This window comes from Oryzias latipes, chromosome 19 (assembly GCF_053564925.1).
Source record: "Oryzias latipes strain Hd-rR chromosome 19, Olatipes_Hd-rR_3.1".
NCBI lineage: Eukaryota > Metazoa > Chordata > Actinopteri > Beloniformes > Adrianichthyidae > Oryzias > Oryzias latipes.
Window position 1 is genome coordinate 25509545 of NC_136255.1, and position 21934 is coordinate 25531478.

The window sequence follows — 21934 nt, forward strand, 5'->3', positions numbered from 1 at the left end:
ATTGTCGAAATCACAGCCACTCCGATCTGCAATCCTCTTCAATTCGGACAGATAGTCAGGGGGGCTGCTGTTACTGTCTGCTGCGGCAACACACTCGGAGGCTAGAGGTGTCAAGCGGAACTCAAGCTCATCATTCGCCGATGTATGAGTGCGCGGCAACAGTGGCTCTAAAGCAGCGTATGAATTTTCGTCTGCAAACTCAACGATCAGGTTTTTGTGTAGTGCACTCGTGGGGTCGTTTACGTACAACACACGGCTTAGGTTCCCGTAACTACGCAAACAGTCAATAACGTCATTATCGGCCTTAGTGTTTGTTACCCCTGTAATCAAAACAGACTTATTAACATTAAGTCCAGATCGTGTCACAAACTCCATTGTTTTTTTCCTTTGTTTTTCTTTTTTAATTAACACAAACTAGAAGGAAAACATTTACACACCAGGGCTCCTAGCTAGCTCGCCAAGTGTAACGCTTCTCAGGTTATGGGACTAGACGCAATAATCAGAATTCGTCTCAGGGAGCCCAAAGTATGTAAATGAAAACAAGACAGCGATGAAAGTAAAAGGCAATCGATTGTATTAACAGAAAATAGACATTTAAACAATACAAAAGAACAACAACAAAAGGAACCGGGATATGGGTCTGAGTCCTATTGAGAGGTTTCCAAAAGTCTATTGGTTGGGATGTAGTTGAGGTTTGCTGCAGGTGAGGAGTTGTTATTGAGGGTGGAAGTATCAGGATCTCAGATTTGGGTAGCTCGCCATCAAGTTGTAGATCAAAGAATACATAACAAAAACCTGACCTAGAAAGGGTCAGAAAAAACAAATCAAGAATTGAACAAAAACAAGCCAGTCATTTCACTGGGTATACTGATAGGTCAGATTAATCATCATTGTAGAAAGTAAAAACAAGAGAAACAATATTCTTATCAAAAAATCAAATAACTGTTTCAAATAGAATTCAAAGTGTGTACACAAGTCAAACAATTCCATATCAAGGTTCAAGGTAAGTGGATAAAAGTTTTAAATCAAAAATGTACTCTGAAGTTACCAATTAATTTTATCCCATTATTAATCAAAGTAGAATAATTTTAAACAAATTAAACTTTCAAATTTCAAATGTTGCGCAACATGGTTTTTCATTCCATTATCTAATTCAAAGACAGTGGCCATTTTGGCATCATGGAAATAAAAGTAACAGTTCAAAGTGTTCAATTAACACAAAAGGAGGAAAGCGACTTAACAAAATTGCTTCGGCTTGAATTCAGCCAACTAAATTAAAACAACCAAACAAGAACCATTAAATAAAACAAAGTCTCAAAGGTGAGGCAGCATTAGCTTAGCTCTGTGACTATGATAAAGCTTTTTTCTGGTTTCGGTGTCGCGACCGCAAAAACTCACCAATGAGCAGGTCTCTTTGGGGTTAGTTAGTGTCCAAAGGTAAATGCTGAGGTGTCCAAATATGTTCGTATTTGTTCGTATTATTCGTAATATGTTTTAGGCGTCCTGGTGTGGCCACAGCAGCAGCAACAGCTGAGAGCAAGAAGCAGCCAACAGGAAGCAGGAAACAGGAAGCAGGAAGTAGCAAGCAGCAAGCAGGAAGTGCACCAGCTGACCAAGAACTTATATACACACCAGGCCTCTCACAATAAGGGCGGGGCCAGGTGCTCACAGTTAGTCTGATGGCTTGTCTGATGCCAAGGGGTTACACTTGCAAATAAGATTATTTGTCACCTGAAATTCTTAAAGGTTTACGCAAGCTTCACCTTGATGCAGACTGAGTTGTTCAAATATTGTCCGACATTTAAAACCAGTACATTTTCCAGGAAAGTGTACTGCTCTAAAGGACAGAATAGGGGTATAAAGTAGAAACTTAAAGCAAAATCTTCCCACAAACACATTTGTATAAAACTACGTCAGATACTTCATCACTGTTCAGTTTTCATCATACAAAGACAATTTCACACATTCTGGGAAATGTAGTTTTACATTTTATTCCAACTGCTTACAGATGAAAAACAAATGTCACAGTGGTTTGAGACAAGTAAAAGTGCTTGGAAACAAAGAAAAATCAAAGATATACTGAAAAGTGAGAGCATCACTCTAGACTCTGGCTGATAGAACAGAATCAAGCCTTTAACCTTTAATACAACCAAACCAACATATACATACATTTATGAAAAGTAACTCAAAGATGACATAACAAAAAGAAATAATGTCCAAATTTGTAAATGAAACAAGTCTTTTTCTCTCTATTTTGGCTCTGCATGTATCGGTAGACAGATATGTGACAGAGGCACAATTATTTCAATTCAATCAATCAGCAGTTTTTTTTTTCGTTTAATCTAATCTAATTTAAAGAAATTAGAATACTGGGAATTTCATGGTGTTATGATGAGAAACCTTGACATACCCTGTTCATATCAGTAAAAATCTTTATTTTTTTCACTTATATTTGCTTTTAGCTTTCTGTTGTTAGTTTCCATGTGCTCCATTATTCTTTTTAAGCCTTCAGTCGGCAGCAGACCATCTCCCATAATCTGGGTCAGCACTGGTGTCAATTCATTTGTCACCTTCATTATGGTCTCCACCAGAATCTGCCTTCTGGTCTGCAGCTCAGCTGCACTCCCCACCCCAGAGAGAAGCCCCAAATGATGGAAAACTTCTCTAGTTTTACCCTGAAGGTCTCCAACAGTTTTCCGTTTCTCAGACAAAGCCTGCAGTTCTGCTTCATTCACACCAATTTTCCTGTTGACCTCTTCGGTTTCCTTGTGAGCTTTACAAATTAATTCGTTGTACTCAGATATCTTTTGATTGCTTTTGTTTATCTCATCGTCAGATTTCTTTACCTCCTCATGAGCTCTGTTTACTTGATCTCTGGCTGAGCTTAAATCTGTTTCGCCAACACCAATCATGGTTGCCCCTGGAAAACAGTGAAGCACATTTTAGCAGCTCCTCACATTTCCTTTTAAAAAGTCTATTATTGAAAAGCAGTTTTTCGGATTTCAAATTGATTTAACTTACCTGCAATCCATCCAACAATTGGGATGAACATTAGACCAATGCCAACATCCCTGATTGTCTGTGCTTCCTGTATTTTCCCTTCCATTTCTCTCAGGGTCTGTTTTGCAGAGTCCAGGTTTTTCAGCTGAGTCTCCCGAGATTCAGTGTACATCTTTAAAGTAGACTCATATGAGTCCAGACTAGTTTTTAATTTTTTTAACTCAGCATCTTGATCCTGTCTCTTTCTCTCTAAATCATTTTTATCTGCAGTGAGAGTCTCAGTCTTCTTATCAAGATCCTGTAGCTCCTTACTGGCTCCCTGCTCTGACTCTTTCAAGTTATGCTCCATTTCTTTAATCTCTTTTCTGAAGTCATCAAAGGTCTGACATCCAGGAGTGACGATGTCTGCATTTATACTGAGGAGCATCTCTGACAGGCGGTTGAAGGACAGCAGCCCATCCTCCAGAGGCTTCATGACCGTCTGCAGAGCCCCCTGATTAGATTGCTGCATCATCACAGATGTGGTGGAGGAGGAAATACTGGAAGGAGAAAAACGTTTGTGGAATGAGTTTTTATCGTTCCATTATTATTTATTCTTTAGTTCTAAAAAACCTTTACCATCTTTAACCAACAAGTCTTCAAATTACTTTCTATTCAAATCAGACTGTATGCAGTTCAAAATAATAAAGGAGCAAAAATTAATGACCCATAATAACTTTTAATGAGTGGTTCAACACTGACATTCCTGACAAATCAAATACCGTATTTCGTGATCACCAGATAAAAACAAAGTAAAGAAAGGACGTGTTGTTGCTGTAGGTGAACTAAAATAAATCTGATAAAATGAAAAATTTTAACCATCCTTTATAACAATACTATATATGAAAAACGCTCCAGAACAAGCAGTCTCACACCAATAAAACTTTGCTTCAGATTTGAACCCCTTAACACCTTTATTTAATTGCAATTATGAAAAAACAACAAAAAATCAATCATGTTTTTGCATTCAAGGAGATGCTAAACTAATTTGAGATAGTTAATTTGACTAAAGCTCATAACATATAAGTTTAGCTTTTTCGCAAATCAGCAACAACGGACATCTATTGAAAAACAAAAAAAACACCTGTTCCCATTTCCAGTAAGAGGACATTTTGATTCATTTACAAAGTAATTTTAAGTATTTTCCCTCGATAGACTAAGCAAACTATTTAAACACAACTACAAACAAAAAAGCAACATTAAAAACACAAAACTCTATTAGAGAAAAAGCACATTGCTTCACTCTAGCTATGAAAAGCAAAAAAGCAGTTGATGTTTTTGTTAAAGCTAAGATAAATGTTACACTTTCCATACTTTACAACAGTTTGGCCCTTGGGATAAGGGAATCTGCACCGCTGATGCCCATTTTCCATCACTGGTCAGTGTCCCTCACCATCACTGTGGACATATTGAACAGGAATTGCTGCTCCTACATTTTTTCCTCTGAAATTCAAGTCTTTCAATGAAGTCCGTCCCCTTTTTTCTCTATCAGGCTCTTCCCTTCTATACGCAAAGAGCCTGTGCAGTGGATGATCTAAAAGCTAGCATATCCGTCTGTTACTTTCTGTACCCACCCAGGGACTCATTCATGCCAACCCAATAAGCAATAGAGGTGCATGACAAATCCCATCAGTGTCCTCATCGCTGCTATCATCAGTCCACTTACTGCTCCTACTAATTTCATCTCCAAGAGTAGAAATGTAAATCAGTTAAAAAAGTTTGGGCATTCTTTATCTATTCGGGTAAATATCAGTTCAGGAATGTTTTCCTCGTCACTGTCCTCATTGTCGCTTAGGCTGCTTTTGTAACAGGGTGAACTGTTTTTAATGTTTTTTCACTTGTTTGTAAAATCCAGACGTGCCCTCAAAGCAGCAGCTCACGCTGCTGGATTGGACACAGGTGTGCACTTGGAGCGTGCTGATGAGAGACTGGGTTTAAGGAGCGGTGGGACGTGAGGAAGGGCAGCTGTGATATGAGGAGACGGCGGGGTGCTTATTCCAACTGCTGGTTGTGGAAACGACTGGCCAAGAAGAGCCAAACCCCACAGCGGGAGAAGCCACTAGACGAGCAGGTGCAGGACCGACAGCGGAGGAGTGAAGTGGTGCCGAACGGATCCCAGAGGGACGCCCTGCGAGTGCTGGCATACAGCGGAGGAGCAGCTGAGCCAGGAGCCAGACAGCGGTCAGAGGGGGAAGCGATGTTGGAATGCAGAGGGGTGTGCTTGTGACCCGCCCCTCTTCGAGCTAAGTACCCCTCTGTTGTTTCATCTGTATTTTTTTAATACCCCACGGAAGATTTTGTCAAGTCACCAGCGCTGTATTTTCAATATTGCATGTTATTTATTATTTTACTGATTTCATGTTCGTAGTGTTTTATTGAGCCTGGTGTTTTAGCTTTTAAATACTCCCTGGGTTTTTCTGATTTTTTTAGACAGAGGCTCCTGGCTCCAACGAAGGGACAGAGCAAAAGACTCAGCCAACATCAACCAATAGCAAGTGAGTGTTGAGCCCTTTTTAGATACGGCACTGTGTTTACAGTGGGGCGTTTTCTTTGTTGCCACCAGAGCTTTTTCATTGACGAACCCTAATCCTTAAAAATCTTTTAAAATATTCAATATTTAACCTTCACTGCTTCATGGTAGTGAGACAAGTAAATCAATAAACAAATGCATTTTTTTTCTTGGCACAACTTACCTTCGATCAGAAGATTTTACCAGGATTGTTGTCTCAAAATGGCGATGTGGCACACGGTGATCTTCGTCAACAAAAACTGGATGGTGCTTCGTTTTTGGTCGTTCCTACAAGAAACTAATGCTTGAAAAATGTTGTATATAAAAGAGTTTAACTGACCAGAAGTGAGGCTATTCAGACAGTATTTTTCGTGCGTTTACAGCAAAACCGATCAGCGCTAAGGGGTTGAGACCAGTTGTGTCTTCTGATTTCTCACTTCTTTCAGCTCAGCTTTTAAACTCTAAGTGGGAGGGTTCTAACTCTGGTTTCTTTGTCAATCACATCTGTGAAATGTAATATGGCAGCATTCATGAGAGAACTGTAGGCCTAAGGTTAGATTTAAAAGCCCTGAAAGAGTTTCCCCTCAACAAAGCAGTATGGTCTGTAGATTAGGTGCCTGAATCCAGTGAAATTCAGAAATTCTATGTTGTTATGGTCAACAATAAAAAAACTAACCCTAAAACAAACTAACTACAGAGCTCCATGCTTTTCTATTGTTTTGTATGTTAAGATGTCACATGAGAAAAGAGTCCAATAAAGAGAAGAAGAGTGTAAAAAATCAACTATTTTCAACACGGAGACTTCATTGTTACACAGACGCTCTGTTTGTTTTTTGACCTTGGAAAACAACAACCTCTTTGTGATATTATTCAAAAATAATAACAGAACAATGGTAAAGCATGACATGTTTATTTAAAGGCAGATTTTCATTTCCTGTGTTTCATTAGTTTCAACCAGAAATCACAACAAATGAAGCAAAATAACAAAGTTGTTGGACAGGGAAATTGACAGAGCAGAATCAGCCAACGCTGAGACCCACAGAGCAAAGAGGTCACCCTCTCTCTAAAGATTTAGTTCTCATAGATCTAAGAACTCTGCAAGAACACATCAAGAACAAAGAGTTTAACAGGGTTTTTTGGACCCTACAGCAGTTATGAGGCAGTAAAAACAGGAACATCTTGAACAGATCTCAGTACAATGCAGGAACATATCTAGATGTCACAGATTTTTTCATAACTAACCTGTGACTCCAGGGATCATTTGAATGACATTTACTGCACTTACCTGTCATACCATTCACATCCCTAAAGTCTTATCATGTTTGTCTGGTAGGTCTGAAGAACCAGTCAAATTCTTTGCTTTCTCTTGCTCTGGCCTTACTTGAAAGCCCTGGTTTGCTTGAAGACACAGAATCAACTCGTCCACTTTTTTTCCCTTTTAAGGTTGATGACCTTAAAGGGAGAAAAAAACACTTCATTAAACAATGTTATAGCTCTTCCTCTGAAATATCATTTCGAATATAAGTTTATTGTTTTTCATGTGTTTAAAAATATTCTTTTGATTTGAAGGAAGAAAAGTTTTCTAATTTAAAATGTATATTTTACTTTACAGACAAATATAAGTAACTTGTTGATGTTGTGAATCCAGAAGTGAATGAAATAAAACATTAATGAATTACAACAAATTATCTTTGAACTAAGACAAAACCAGTTATTTTATTCTGTAATTACAATCAATGCAGAGTTGTCGACAGACTACATAATGTCACAATCGTGAGTGTTAAAGCTCTGTCTCAAAGAACCCATGATATGTTTTGAAAAGTGAAGTAGGGACTGGATCTAAAAGGCAGGTTGTGGTGTTTACCTCTGATCAATCTTGATCACGCATCTTCACATTGACCTGGACAAAACTCCCCAGTGTTTCCTCAGGTAAAAACAATACTGGGGATCTGTTATAAGAGTGTGGCAAAGATGAAAGGTTAGATCTCATAGCAATGATTTTACTCATGAAGTGGTCTCCAAAGTGCTAACATGCAGCATTAGAGGATGTTGAAGTCTTTGTTAAAAAAATCATTTGTAATAAAAATGTATTTTTTATTTTCTGAAAATAGCTTTTTAAAGTACAGTGTTTGTTATTGTATATTTTGAGTGGTTTTTCTTTTTAAAATTTCCTTATGTGTGTCTTTCTGTCTCCTCTCTGCTCTCCTGCAGCTCATTGTCTGACATTTTATGCTGTAGTTCTTCCATGGCATTTTACAAGTGACACTTAACGTCTGGGTCTTGAATGCAGCCACTGCATCTGGCATCAACAACATCAGCAGAAGATGCTGATAAAATCTGAGCAAGAACTTGCTTAAAAACATCAATATAACTCACAGCCGCTTCAGGAGTTAAACACCACTTCTTCGCAATTTTCACTGACACTTCCTGCTGGATTGCATTAAAAAAACACACAGTAGTGGTCTGATAAGACTAGGTCAAAGACAGAAGTTGTTTGGTCAAAGACCTAAACCGTGTGACAAGTTTTGGGTTGTTTTGTTATGAAATACATTAGGAAGAAGAATTGGTAATCCAGACTCTGACATTCAATACTCAATGCACTAAAGGGCCTATCAATAGATCATATTCAGTGTTACACATTGTGTTAGATCTGATTGTGCTCAGATGTTTGTCTGTGTTCTACTGCGGATGATGAAGTTATGGACTGTAGAGAGTAAAATGAAAAGGGGAAGCGCTGATGGCCAAGCCTGAGTCCAGCACAATACCCCACTAACCCAGGAGCCTCCCCTGACCCAGACAAGCAGCCCATCACCACCCTGCAGTTCTGAGCACCCATTGTCACAAGCTAAAGCAAGGAGACCAAACAACCTGATGAAATCACCAGAACACAAGATCTGCCCAAAAGTACAGATCGTGAGAAAACCATGTCCTTCCTCGAAAAAACCCTTCCCATCAACAGTCTTAGTCTGAACTTTGTGTGAATGTTCCCTGGGTGTTTTCCACCACATTTGTCAATCACTCCACTGAAATGTTATGTGGCAGCATTCTTAAACAGAACACTATGCTAAACCTTTCAACACTGCAGGTAAACAACAACTTTTTACCCAATTTTAGAAAGAATTGTATTTAACACAAAACTAAAGGATCATTTTCATTCAAAAAAGATTGTTCACGTTTCAACCATATATTCTGCTTGGATTTTGTGTGTTTGTGTTCATGTTTGGTGTCCTAGAGAGATAATCTGCAGCAACATTTCTATCCAGACCGATGCTGTTCTGTAAGTACTCAAATGTAAGTTTCCATTACATTTGTCAATCACTCCACTGAAATGTTATGTGGCAGCATTTTTATAGAGAACACTTTGCTAAACCTTTCAACAATGCAGTTAAATAGCACCCTTTTATCTCATTCATAAAATAACCCAATTCAAAACAAAACTAAATGATCATTTTTATTCAAATATGATCCATGTTTCATCCATAGATTCTGCTTGGATTTTGTGTGTTTGTGTTCATGTTTGGTGTCCTAGAGAGATAATCTGCATAATCTAAAGCTAATTAATTAATTAAGAGGACAGTAGACTTTTGCTACATGGTCTTCACTCCAAAGGTTAGAGACCGTGTGTTCTCGTCAGTGGAATCACTTGCTACGATTGTCTGACGTTCAACTCAAAGCGACTTGGACTTGGCTGTAAATGGTTTGTGTGGAAACTAGGTGTGTAACAATTCATCTGATGAAGGATTTGATTCGGTTTGATATTTGTGGTTTCCGAAGCAATTTCATTTTGTTTTCGGTTCATTTTAAACAATCCGATTGGATCCGATTCACTGACCTTCGATCGATTCAGTACCTCTTTAGCCAAAACTACAACCAGTGTGACTCAGAGATAAATATCTGGGTACTGAACAGTGCAGGGGAAGTTCTCCAGATTCCTTGGATTTCTTCAAGATGATCTAGAGTAAATAAAATATGTGTGCAAACAAACAAGTAAACAAGAATTAGTAGCAAATCCATTCACATTTTAGTTTCCTAAAGCTCAGGCCACTGTTGTTTTACCACATCAAAATAATCCAAAGGGAACATTATTAGAACATTCTAGCACACTGGATGGTCACATGTCTTTGCTAAATTCAAAGTGTTTCCTCACATTGGACTGGAATGATGGTTTGATTCTTTTTCGCTGCATGACATGTGTGTTGGTAAAGTAAACCTACTATGTCTCAATGCAATTGGTATATTCTTATTCTCAATATTATCTTTTTATATACATCTTATGTATTTAATTTTAGCATATTCTTTTGATTTTAGCCCCAGTGTTTCTTGTGTAGATCTTTTCTGCCATGACTTGCTGACTTGGTGGGTGGTTGTTGTCGACCTTGCTGGACCGGCTAGAGATTAACGTTGCAGTCTGAAGGCTGTGAAGAGGACCCCTTTGCTGTCCTGGTTTGGCTGGGCAATGTGGTAATGTTCCAGTGGCCGAGCTGGCTCCTGGTATGAAGAGAATGTAGAGAGTAAAATGAAAAGGGGAAGCGCTGATGGCCAAGCCTGAGTCCAGCACAATACCCCACTAACCCAGGAGCCTCCCCTGACCCAGACAAGCAGCCCACCACCACCCTGAAGTTCTGAGCACCCATTGTCACAAACTAAAGCAAGGAGACCAAACAACCTGATGAAATCACCAGAACAGAAGACGTGCAGTTCTTTATGAACAGAAGTAAAGATCTTTCTGCCTAGAGGTACAGAGAGTGAGAAAACCATGTCCTTCCTCGAAAAAAACCTTCCCATCAACAGTCTTAGTCTGAACTTTGTGTGAATGTTCCCTGGGTGTTTTCCACCACATTTGTCAATCACTCCACTGAAATGTTATGTGGCAGCATTCTTAAAGAAAACACTATGCTAAACCTTTCAACACTGCAGTTAAACAACAGCCTTTTAGCAGTCTGACGGCTGTGAAGAGGACCCTTTGCTGTCCTGGCTTGGGTGGGCACTGTGATAATGGTCCAATGGCCTAGCTGGCTCCTGGTATGAAGAGATTCCCAAATACTCTGTCCTCACAGTAGAGCCAAGCCTTACATTTCTTTTGATTTTATTTCTTTTGATTTATTGATTTTATTTCAAGCATTGTAGTTAAAGCAATAAAGAGTTTACACATATTTATCAAACTCATTACAGAAATGTTAAAATGCATAGATTACAAAGACAGAAAATAAAACAAAACAAAAAAGTTGTAAAGATCATCTATTTATTTTAGTGCTCATTACGTTTTTAGGGTAATTAGATTCTTTAAATTGATATATTTACACAACAGGTTTTACTCTTTGTTATTCAGATTCTTTTTATGTAACACAAATAAACCAAAACAACAGAAAAAACCCAAATAGTATATTAATCCCCAGTCTCTCAAAACCCATTTGTTTTCTTTAATGTCCCGTTAAGGTCCATGTTGTAGCGTCTTCCTTTCAGAGTTCACGGTCACTCCCACTCCCAACACCCCTCGTGGGCCCCCCTTTTTCCGGGGTGCCCCCCTCCTAGGTTTGCCACTTTACAGTATCTTCTTTCTTTTGTGGGTCTCCCCAAATAACTCTGTAATTAATAGGCCCTCATTTCTTTATTATTTTTGCTGGTCCTTCCCACTTCGGTGCTAACTTTGCTGAAAACTTCTCAGTAGCTTTGAAAAGAGGATGTGACCTTACCCAGACCAAGTCTTCTGGCAGAAAGTGTGCATCTTTTCTACAGGTATTATAGTACTTAGCATTTCTAGCCTGGTGCACACCCACTATCCGTTTAACCTCCTCAGCCAGTTGGTGTTGTCTTTCAACTAGATTGTAGGTTGCTTGTTGTTGGGGAGAAGGCGGTTTATAAATCAGTCTCTGCAGAGGGCCATTGAGATTAAGTCCCAGAGCCAGCTCAGCTGGGGTCTTTCCTGTGGTTTCTTGATGGGCGGTGTTAATAGCAAAACGAAACTCAGGTAACCATTCATCCCATGCATGGTGATGTTGGCCAACAAAGGATGCAATCATGGTCTTCAATGTTCTGTTTACTTGTTTGGTGAGGTTGGTTTGTGGATGATAACTAGTTGTTAACTTCTGCACAACCCCCCATGTCTTACAAAGGTCAATTAAAAGACTACTAATAAACTGAGGACCTCGGTCAGACACCAGATATTGAGGAACGCCCCACCTAGTGAAGATTTCCTCAATCAGAATCTTGATAATTCGTCGTGTTTTAGGACCTTGAAGTGAAACTGTTGCAACCCCAAAATCCAGCGCGTCAAGCGAGATGTTGTTTTAGGACAATTGAATGCCCATGACAAGGCAGCGCCCATGACAATGCAGCATGGTCTGTGTAGACGAAAAACTCCTTCCCTTCAAGATAGTGTCGCCATTTCTCGACCGCCCAGACAACAGCCAAACATTCCTTTTCTGAGGTAGAATAATTTCTCTCAGGTCCTCGAAGCCCTCTGGAAGCATACGCAATAACACGTTCTCCATCTTTTGTCTCCTGAGAGAGAATAACCCCAAGGCCCACCTCACTGCGTCTGTACGAACCTGAAAGTGAAGTGACATATCTGGCTTTGCTGGTATGGGTGGTGAGGTTAGAGCTTTTTTTAAAGCATCCATACTAGCTTGACATTCGGTAGTCCAGTGCCACTCTACCCCCTTCTTCTTCAAATGATTAAGAGGAGCCGCAATATCAGAAAAATTTGCAATAAATTTATGATACCAGCCTGCAAGCCCCAGAAAACGTTGAAGTGATTTTGTATCAATTGGTACTGGAAACTCTGCAATTGCTTGTGTCTTTGCTGGATTGGCTTCTACTTCTTTTCCTGAGAAAACATGACAAAGAAATTTTAACTGTTTTTTAAAGAAATTACATTTATCCATGTTGAGACTGAGGTTGGCACTATGGAGTCTGTGAAACATTTCTGCCAAGTCTTTCAGGTGGTCTGCTTGTGTTTTAGAATAAACAATGATGTCATCAATGTAAACAAAACACAACTTCCCTTTTAGTTCTTTTAACACTTTTTCCATAAGCCGTTGGAAAGTTGCTGCAGCATTACGTAATCCAAATGGCATACATTTGAACTGGAAAAGTCCAATAGAAGTTATAAAAGCTGTTTGTGGCTTACTCTGTTCATCCATAGCCACCTGCTAATATCCTTATTGCAAATCCAAAGAGCTGAACCAGGAGGCACCATCCATGGATTCCAAGATGTCATGAATGAGGGGCATGGGATAAGCATCAGGTAAGGTCTTGGCATTTACTCTTCTGTAGTCAACACAAAACCTATAGGATCCATCAGGCTTGTCTACATGGACTACAGGTGAGGACCAGGCTGATTGTGATGGTTCAATTATGCCATTTTTCAACCTTTTAGCCACATGTTCCTCGATTATTCTTTTTTCAAAGGAGAAACCCGATATGCTCTTGATCTCACTGGGATTTCGTCTTGTAAGAAGATTGTGTGTTTTTCTACAGTGATTTTCCCCAGAATGCCGGAAGTAACTGTAGGCCAATCCTCCAACAATTTATGTAGAAGTCTGGAACTGTCAGGGTTATCAGTGTCACAGGTTTGAACAATGTCTGTGGCAGTCACAACAGACCAACAAGGAGGAAACTCCCCCGGTCGGAGTGCATAGTAGAGATTAACAGGAGAAAGGCAAGAGGAGATGGTGGATTTTTTCTACTCCTTGAAATCTCCTGTCTGATGAATAAAACACATGGAATTTATAGCCATGATCTGTTTTCACTCCATAACTGTTTCGGGACATATCAAGGATTGCCCCCGACTTTGATAGAAAATCCAGTCCAAGCACTAGAGAGAAAGCCAAGTGGCGGTCTTCCATCACATGCACGTTAATTGTCCATTGATCCTGATGCCACTCAAGACATATAGTCGTGTGGCCCAACTCCTGGTGAACGGTGCCATCAGCCCTAACGAACCTTTGTCTTTCTTTAAGTTGAAATGTTTCTTCAGGACGTGTCAACTGGTTCCACAAGCTTTCTCTCGTTTGAGTAAAGGTACTACCAGTGCCACCCACTGCTTCCACTTGCATCCCTCGGATTGAACAGGGACCAGTAAGAGGTTTGGCTCTTAAGTTAAGGTAAGTTGTGGAACTACAGTGACACCTACTGTCCTCTTTTAGTTACCTTTTCTCTCAGGAGGTTTTTTAGTGAATCTGTCAGAACTAGCATGAACTCTCTACCAATAATTTTTTGCTCCTGTGCAGTCCTTTTCAACCATGGCTCCAATTTTCACAAGTTGTGCAACTGTAGACACCGTTCCCCTCAGACATCCTGCCACTTTTGGATTGATGTTGTTAAGTATGCGTCGCACAATCTCCTCTTCTGACATGTCCTGCTTCCACTTAAGACATAGACCTCTGTAGTCATATGCAAAGTCTCTCAGACACTGATCTGGCTTTTGGACTGTGGTCCTCAATTTCTCCTCTACTTCTGTTAAATAGTCAGCAGGGAGAAAGGCAGCCATAAATGCATTTTTAAAAGAAGTCCAGTCATGTATTTGATGTTTTGTGGCTTTCCAACAACTAAGAGCGGGTCCTTTCAAAACTGCAGACAGGGCTCCCATTAATTCATGGTTGGACAATGGTCGTATGTCTAAATAGTTTTTGCATTGCTCTATAAAACTGACAACATCTGAAGATTCTCTGGAGTTTCCAAAAGTGGGAAAGTCCAAGCGAACAGGAGGTGTAGATTAGAAAGGGGTGGCACCAGGCTGACCAGGTACTATAAGATGAGGTTCATCAGAAAGAGTTGATTACTGTAATTCAGTAGAAATGGCTATGGACCTTTGGGGAATGGATGCTGCTTTAACATTTTTTAGTTGGTTTTTCCATTTCCAATCCCTTCTTAACATGCAGTTCACCACGTCTTTTTCCAGTTTTTCTACCTTGGAAATAAGGTTATTTTCCATTTTTGCAAAACAAACATCAGTATATTCTCTGAAATTACTTTCTCGATTGATAGAACTTGTAATGGAATCCCTCAGTCTTACTTCTAAGTTATGGACCTGCTCTTTTAAAGCAACAACTTAATGGGTTACACATTTTAGGTCAGCTTTTATGTTCTGCTCCTCCTGATCTTCTGTACTGTTGCTCATCCTCTGCATTACCACCATCATCATCCGCATTAACATGAACAACCTCAACATTGGTTGGCAGTTTAGCTTTCCTGTGTCTGATGTCTTCAGGAGCAATACATTCATTTTCATCCTCTTCATCGTCTAAATATAATGAACCCAACATAGATGTTATTTCACTTGGAGATTTCTCTCTTATGGTTACAAATTGACCAACAGTAAAATCTGGATCAACAGACTCAGTATCTTTCAAAGCATCTGGATTGTATAAGCCACTCAAACCCGCACTTGTTCTAGATGCCATGATTTTTGCAACAAAACACGTACATATATAAAAAAAAAATCTTTCCCCATACTGGCCACCATCATCTATTTATTTTAGTGCTCTTTACGTTTTTTAGGGTAATTAGATTCTTTAAATTGATATATTTACACAACAGGTTTTACTCTTTGTTATTCAGATTCTTTTTATGTAACACAAGAAAACCAAAACAACAGAAAAAACGCAAATAGTATATTAATGTCATGGTGCCTCTGACAGACTCCTCCCCCTTACTCTCTGCTCTCTCCGGACGTGACAAGCTGACTCCACTCATCTCATCAACCACCGCTTCTTAAGGAGATCCACCACCATTATTCGACGCCAATTCGTTGTTCCTCAACGGTGCTTAGTCTGGTCAAGTTTATTCTCTTGTTCCCAGTCTTTTTGCTCTCGCTAATTTTCCCTCGCCTCACCCAACGGGGTAAACTCGTCCACGGGTTCTTACCTGGTTTCCATGGTCAGCCTTGGTCACACGTCAAGCCGTCGGTCTCCTGCCTCACCGCTATGGAAATTCTCCTGCCTCACCGCTCTGGAAGTACTCCTGTCTTAATACAAAAGAAATAACGACACATTTCTGAATGGCATTTCCTCTGAGGAAATAGGCCTTTACAGTATTATGGGAAACAAATGTTTTTGACACAGAATTTATCATCATAATGTCAATTCCTTAATTAAATACTTTTGTGTCTAGAAAGTAACTTGAATCACATTTTGCTTAATTAAAAACAGTAATAATTAACTAAAGTATAAGTAGAGCTTGATTTATTGCTTGAAAAGGAGTGGGAAAAAGCAAACTTATATCATCCCACCCCTACTGAGTTAATTCATTTGATAGTTTTACAGTTTTTCAAATCTGGTACTGATCAAATAAGATTCTCTTCAAATAACAAAATCCAGTGCTTATTGATGATAATCTTCAGAAAACATTCATTCACAATATCAGTAAACAGTAACGGTACTGATATGTGATAATCATTGATTATCATTAGAGCACATGATAACATTAAACCAGAAATTATTGCTGCACATTGCGGCTCAGGTAAACAAACTTGATAGCTTATTGAGTGTAATTAAAACCTTTCAGTAATAATTATTGCACATTACTATGTTATACTATTGGTTGTAATTAAAAGAGCTTTGATTATTTCACCACAATGACGTTCACACATGTATTTGGAATGATTCAATCCCCTCTTGATCCTTAACTCCTCGTATCTTCATATCCTGAAATCAGAGTTTCTTTCTACATTTTCTTGAATAGCGCCTGGTGGCCGGGGCTCTTCCCACGGGCCCCGGTCGGGCACAGCCCGAAGGAGCGACGTGGGACCACTCTCCTATGGGCCCACCACCCGTAGGAGACCTCAAAAGGGGCCGGTGCAATGTGGTTTGGGTGGCAGTCGAGGGCGGGTGCCTCGGCGGCCCAAACCCCGATCATGGAACCTGGCTTTTGGGACATGGAATGTCACCTCTCTGGGAGGGAAGGAGCCTGAGCTGGTGCGAGAGGTTGAGAGATACCGTCTAGATATAGTCGGGCTCACCTCCACACATAGCCTGGGCTCTGAAACTCAGTCCTTAGAGAGGGGTTGGACTCTCTACCACTCTGGAGTTGCCCAAGGTGAGAGGCGGCGGGCTGGCGTGGGCTTACTCGTGAGCCCCCAGCTCAGCCGCCAAGTGTTGGAGTTCACCCCGGTGGACGAGAGGGTCATGTCCCTCCGCCTCCGGGTGGGGGACAGGTCTCTAACTGTGGTTTCGGCTTACGGGCCGAACAGCAGTTTGGAGTACCAGGCCTTCTTTGTGTCTCTCGAAGGGGTACTGGAAAGTGCCCCAACGGGGGACTCCATTGTCTTCCTGGGGGACTTCGATGCCCACGTGGGCAATGACAGTGGCACCTGGAGGGGTGTGATTGGAAGGAACGCCCCCCCTGATCTGAACCCGAGTGGTGTTTTGTTATTGGACTTCTGTGCTCGTCATAGTTTGTCCATAACGAACACCATGTTCGAGCACAAGGGTGTCCATCAATACACCTGGCATCAGGACACCCTAGGCAGGAGGTCAATGATCGACTTTGTAGTTGTTTCAGGCAACCTTCGGCCCTGTGTCTTGGACACTCGGGTGAAGAGAGGGGCGGAGCTGTCCACCGATCACTACCTGGTGATGAGTTGGATTCGCTGGCGGGGAAGGAGGCCGGAAAGACTTGGAAGACCCAAACGTACTGTGAGGGTCTGCTGGAAACGTCTGGCTGAGCCCTCCGTCAGGGAAGTCTTTAACTCCCACATCCGGGAGAACTTCAAACAGGTACCAAGGGAGGTTGGGGACATTGAGTCCGAGTGGACCATGTTTTCCACCTCCATTGTCTTTGCTGCTGCTCGGAGCTGTGGTCGCAAGGTCTCTGGTGCCTGTCGCGGCGGTAACCCCCGAACCCGGTGGTGGACACCGGAAGTAAGGGATGCCGTCAAGCTGAAGAAGGAGTCCTACCAGGCCTGGCTGGCCTGCGGGACCCTAGAGGCAGCTGACAGATACCGGCAGTCTAAGCGAGCTGCGGCCCGGACTGTTGCGGAGGCGAAAACTCGGTCCTGGGAGGAGTTCGGTGAGGCCATGGAGAAGGACTATCGGTTGGCCTCGAAGAAATTCTGGCAAACCATCCGGCGACTCAGGAGGGGAAAGCAGTTCTCCGCAGGCACCGTTTTCAGTGCAGGTGGGGAGCTGTTGACTTCGACTGAGGACATTGTCGGGCGGTGGAAGGAGTACTTCGAGGATCTCCTCAATCCCACTGACACGCCTTCTTTTGAAGAAGCGGAGAGTGAGGACTTTGGGGTAGGGCTGTCTATTACCCGGGCTGAAGTCACTGAGGTAGTCAATGAGCTCCTCGGTGGCAAGGCCCCGGGGGTGGATGAAGTCCGCCCTGAGCACCTCAAGTCTCTGGATGCTGTGGGAGTGTCTTGGCTGACACGTCTCTGCAGCGTCGCGTGGCGGTCGGGAACCGTACCACTGGACTGGCAGACAGGGGTGGTGGTTCCCCTCTTTAAGACGGGGGACCGGAGGGTGTGTTCCAACCATAGGGGAATCACACTCCTCAGCCTCCCTGGGAAAGTCTATGCCAGGGTACTGGAGAGGAGAGTCCGTCCGATAGTCGAACCTCGGATTAGGGAACAACAGTGCAGTTTCCGTCCTGGTCGTGGAAGAGTGGACCAGCTATACACCCTATCTAGAGTGCTGGAGGGATTGTGGGAGTTCGCTCATCCAGTCCATATGTGTTTTGTGGATTTGGAGAAGGCGTTCGACCGCGTCCCCCGTGGCATCCTGTGGGGGGTGCTCTGGGAGTATGGGGTCCGGGGAGCCTTACTGAGGGCTGTCCGGTCTCTGTACGACCGGAGTAGGAGCTTGGTTCGCATAGCCGGCAGTAAGTCAGACCTGTTCCCGGTCCACGTTGGACTCCGGCAAGGCTGCCCTTTATCACCGGTTCTGTTCATAGTTTTTATGGACAGAATTTCTAGGCGCAGCCAGGGGCCGGAAGGGATCTGGTTTGGGGAACCACAGGATTTCCTCTCTGCTTTTTGCAGATGATGTTGTCCTGTTGGCTTCATCGAGCCGGGACCTCCAGCGTGCATTGGGGCGGTTTGTGGCCGAGTGTGAAGCGGCTGGGATGAGGGTCAGCACCGCTAAATCTGAGGCCATGGTCCTTGACCGGAGAAAGGTAGCTTGCCATCTCTCGGTGGGTGGGGTGTCCTTGCCCCAGGTGGAGGAGTTTAAATACCTCGGGGTCTTGTTCACGAGTGAGGGAAGATCGGAGCGTGAGATTGACAGGCGGATCGGAGCGGCGTCCGTAGTTATGCGGTCGTTCTATCGGTCCGTCGTGGTGAAGAGAGAGCTGAGCCGAAAAGCAAAGCTCTCAATTTACCGGTCGATCTACGTTCCAGTACTCACCTATGGTCATGAGCTATGGGTCATGACCGAAAGAACGAGGTCCCGAATACAAGCGGCTGAAATAAGCTTCCTCCGTAGGGTGGCTGGGCGCTCCCTTAGAGATAGGGTGAGAAGCTCGGCCACCCACGGGGAGCTCGGAGTAGAACCGCTTCTCCTCCACATCGAAAGGAGCCAGCTGGGGTGGCTCGGGCATCTAGTCCGGATGCCCCCTGGACGCCTCCCTGGAGAGGTGTTCCGGGCATGTCCCACTGGGCGGAGGCCCCGGGGAAGACCCAGGACACGCTGGAGAGACTACGTCTCTCGGCTGGCCTGGGAACGCCTCGGGGTCCCCCCAGAGGAGCTGGAGGAAGTGGCTGGGGTGAGGGAAGTCTGGGCATCTCTGCTCAGTCTGCTGCCCCCGCGACCCGGTCCCGGATAAGCGGAGGAAGATGGATGGATGGATGGATGTATTTTCTTGAATATTTGAATATTTTAATGTTGTTTCAGCTCATTACTGAACCCATTCCAAAGTTTAGTGTTGAAAAGCGCTTTTTTTTTATAAATAAAGTTTGATTAGATTAGATTATCCAGAGTATTTGGATCAAAATTACTTTTCTTCAGAAAAGGCTTCACCACTGCTGAGGGGAAGACACCTGTCTGAGAAGAGCAGTTTACTATGTTTAATAGCTCTGTCTCAAAGAACCCATGAAAAGTTTTAAAAAGTGAAGTAGGGACTGGATCTAAAAGGCAGGTTGTGGTGTTTACCTCTGATCAATCTTGATCACGCATCTTCACATTGACCTGGACAAAACTCCCCAGTGTTTCCTCAGGTAAAAACAATACTGGGGATCTGTTATAAGAGTGTGGCAAAGATGAAAGGTTAGATCTCATAGCAATGATTTTTCCCATGAAGTGGTCTCCAAAGTGCTAACATGCAGCATTAGAGGATGTTGAAGTCTGTTAAAAAAATCATTTGTTTTAAAAATAAACTTTTTTTTTAATTTTTATTTTCTGAAAATATCTTTTTAAAGTACCGTGTTTGTTATTGTATATTTTGAGTGGTTTTTCTTTTTAGAATTTCCTTATGTGTGTCTTTCTGTCTCCTCTCTGCTCTCCTGCAGCTCATTGTCTGACATTTTATGCTGTTGTTCTTCCATGGCATTTTACAAGTGACACTTAACGTCTGGGTCTTGAATGCAGCCACTGCATCTGTCAGTGCAGTGCACTGTCACAAACTAAAGCAAGGAGAGCAAACAACCTGATGAAATCACCAGAACACAAGACGTGCAGTTCTTTATGAACAGAAGTGAAGATCTTTTTGCTTAAAGGTACAGAGCGTGAGAAAACCATGTCCTTCCTCGAAAAAACCCTTCCCATCAACAGACTTAGTCTGAATGTTCTCTTTGTGTGAATGTTCCCTGGTTGTTTTCCACCACATTTGTCAATCACTCCACTGAAATGTCATATGGCAGCATTCTTAAAGAGAACACTATGCTAAACCTTTCAACACTGCACTTAAACAACAACCTTTTACCCAATTTTAGAAAGAATTTTATTTAACACAAAACTTTCTGATGGATGACCTAAAACTCTTGACAAAGTTGGCTGGCTTCCAAGTTCCACAGCTCGTCCTGCAGCTTCCCTGCAGATCGCGCCCCTGCACTCCTTGAATTGGTGCCGCAACGACGATGCCAGATGGAGGCGTTGAATGGACGTTAAGCACGTATCATAGTACCTCAGATGGAAGCATTGAATTTATGGATATTAAGCTGAGTAGCTCGGTTGGTAAGGTGAGAAGCTACCATGCAGGAATCCAGGGTTTGATTCCCGGAGGGGAAGAAAGAATGGTACTGGGGGCAATTACCATATCAATAGCGAGCAGTTAACATCACTCAGTGAGGGTCCTTAGGCAAGACCCTTAACGCTACCGCCTCCCGAGCGCAGTTCAGTTGCAGCTCACCACTCCCCCAGGGGATGGGTCAAATGCGGAGAAGAATTTCCCCATTGGGGGATAAATAAAACTATCTGAAAAAAACTAAAGGACCATATTCATTCAAAAACGATTGTTCACATTTCAAAAATAAATTCTGCTTGGATTTTGTGTGTCTGTGTTCATGTTTGGTGTCCTAGAGAGATTATCTGCAACATTTCTTTCCAGATCGATGCTGTTCTGTAAATCTAGAGAACTGTATGTTAGACGACTGTTGGGAGCTTTATGGAGTTGATGACTCCAATGAATTGGAGTTTTTAAAATGTTAATAGGTGACCAAAATCTTTTCCTGCACTCTCTTTATGCAGACCCAAAATGTCTTTCTAGATACACTTTAAAAAAACAAATTACTTGTAGTTTTACGTTGTATTAACTCCAGTGTTTTCCTCAGAAGGATACTCCACATCAGTGATTATATTTTCTTAGTGAACAGGGTCACTGGAGTGGGATCTTCCAGGTCTGGCTCCTTGCTTTGATCGGGGGGGACCCTATGTTGCTGTCCTTTGTGAAAATAAGTAGTGAAATGGTCACTGATGTGGACAGGTCCTCAATATATGGTTTCCTCATTTAGTATGAAGCCACATTTCTTTTTCAGTCAGACAACTCATGCAGTAAAGAAGATTTATTTCATATTTCTTTTAGTCTCCGTTCAGATACATAAAGCAACGATCTCCATAGAAAACCTTTGGTATAAAACTACCCCTATCGGAGCTCACAGGTGGAAGCCGGGGAAGAAACCACCCCCCAAAACCAAAAGGAGATCAGCATGAGTTTGAATAGAATGGGAATGTTAAGATCAGTATTATGTGTGTTTAAGTCAAATGAAGTTTGTTTCAGAGGCATTCCATATTCGACTTACAAGTATGACTGCTACGTGTGACCCGGCACTATTGACTGTAGGGCTGCTCCCGTTCGAGTACAGCGCCACGAAGGGAACACACTATCTAGTGGATCTGCTATGTGTGACCCGGCACCATTGACCAAAGGGCCGCTCCCGTTCGCGTTTAGCGCCACGAAGGGGATATACTATCTAGATAGAACAGAAAAAGAGCCAGGCAAATTGAACGTGGA

At 42.2% G+C, this 21934-nt stretch overlaps 1 protein-coding gene across 1 annotated transcript; it reads right to left on the reverse strand.

The window, feature by feature from the left end:
* Positions 1–1975: 1975 nt before the first annotated feature.
* Positions 1976–6011, reverse strand: LOC101165674 (uncharacterized). Its single transcript, XM_004080119.3, has 3 exons — positions 5733–6011; positions 3022–3539; positions 1976–2920 (listed from the first exon to the last, which is right to left on the reverse strand). Exons 2-3 carry the CDS (start codon positions 3512–3514, stop codon positions 2421–2423), a joined length of 993 nt encoding a protein of 330 aa, XP_004080167.1. The 5' UTR covers positions 3515–3539; positions 5733–6011; the 3' UTR covers positions 1976–2420.
* Between the last annotated feature and the right edge of the window lie 15923 nt (positions 6012–21934).

What these genes read in the sequence shown, in the direction of transcription:
- LOC101165674 (XM_004080119.3), bottom strand. Translation starts at nt 3,514, where the DNA reads ATGATGCAGCAATCTAATCAGGGGGCTCTGCAGACGGTCATGAAGCCT. An exon ending in AATTGTTGGATGGATTGCAG is followed by an intron (nt 2,921 to 3,021) that starts GTAAGTTAAATC and finishes ACTGTTTTCCAG; the next exon opens with GGGCAACCATGATTGGTGTT.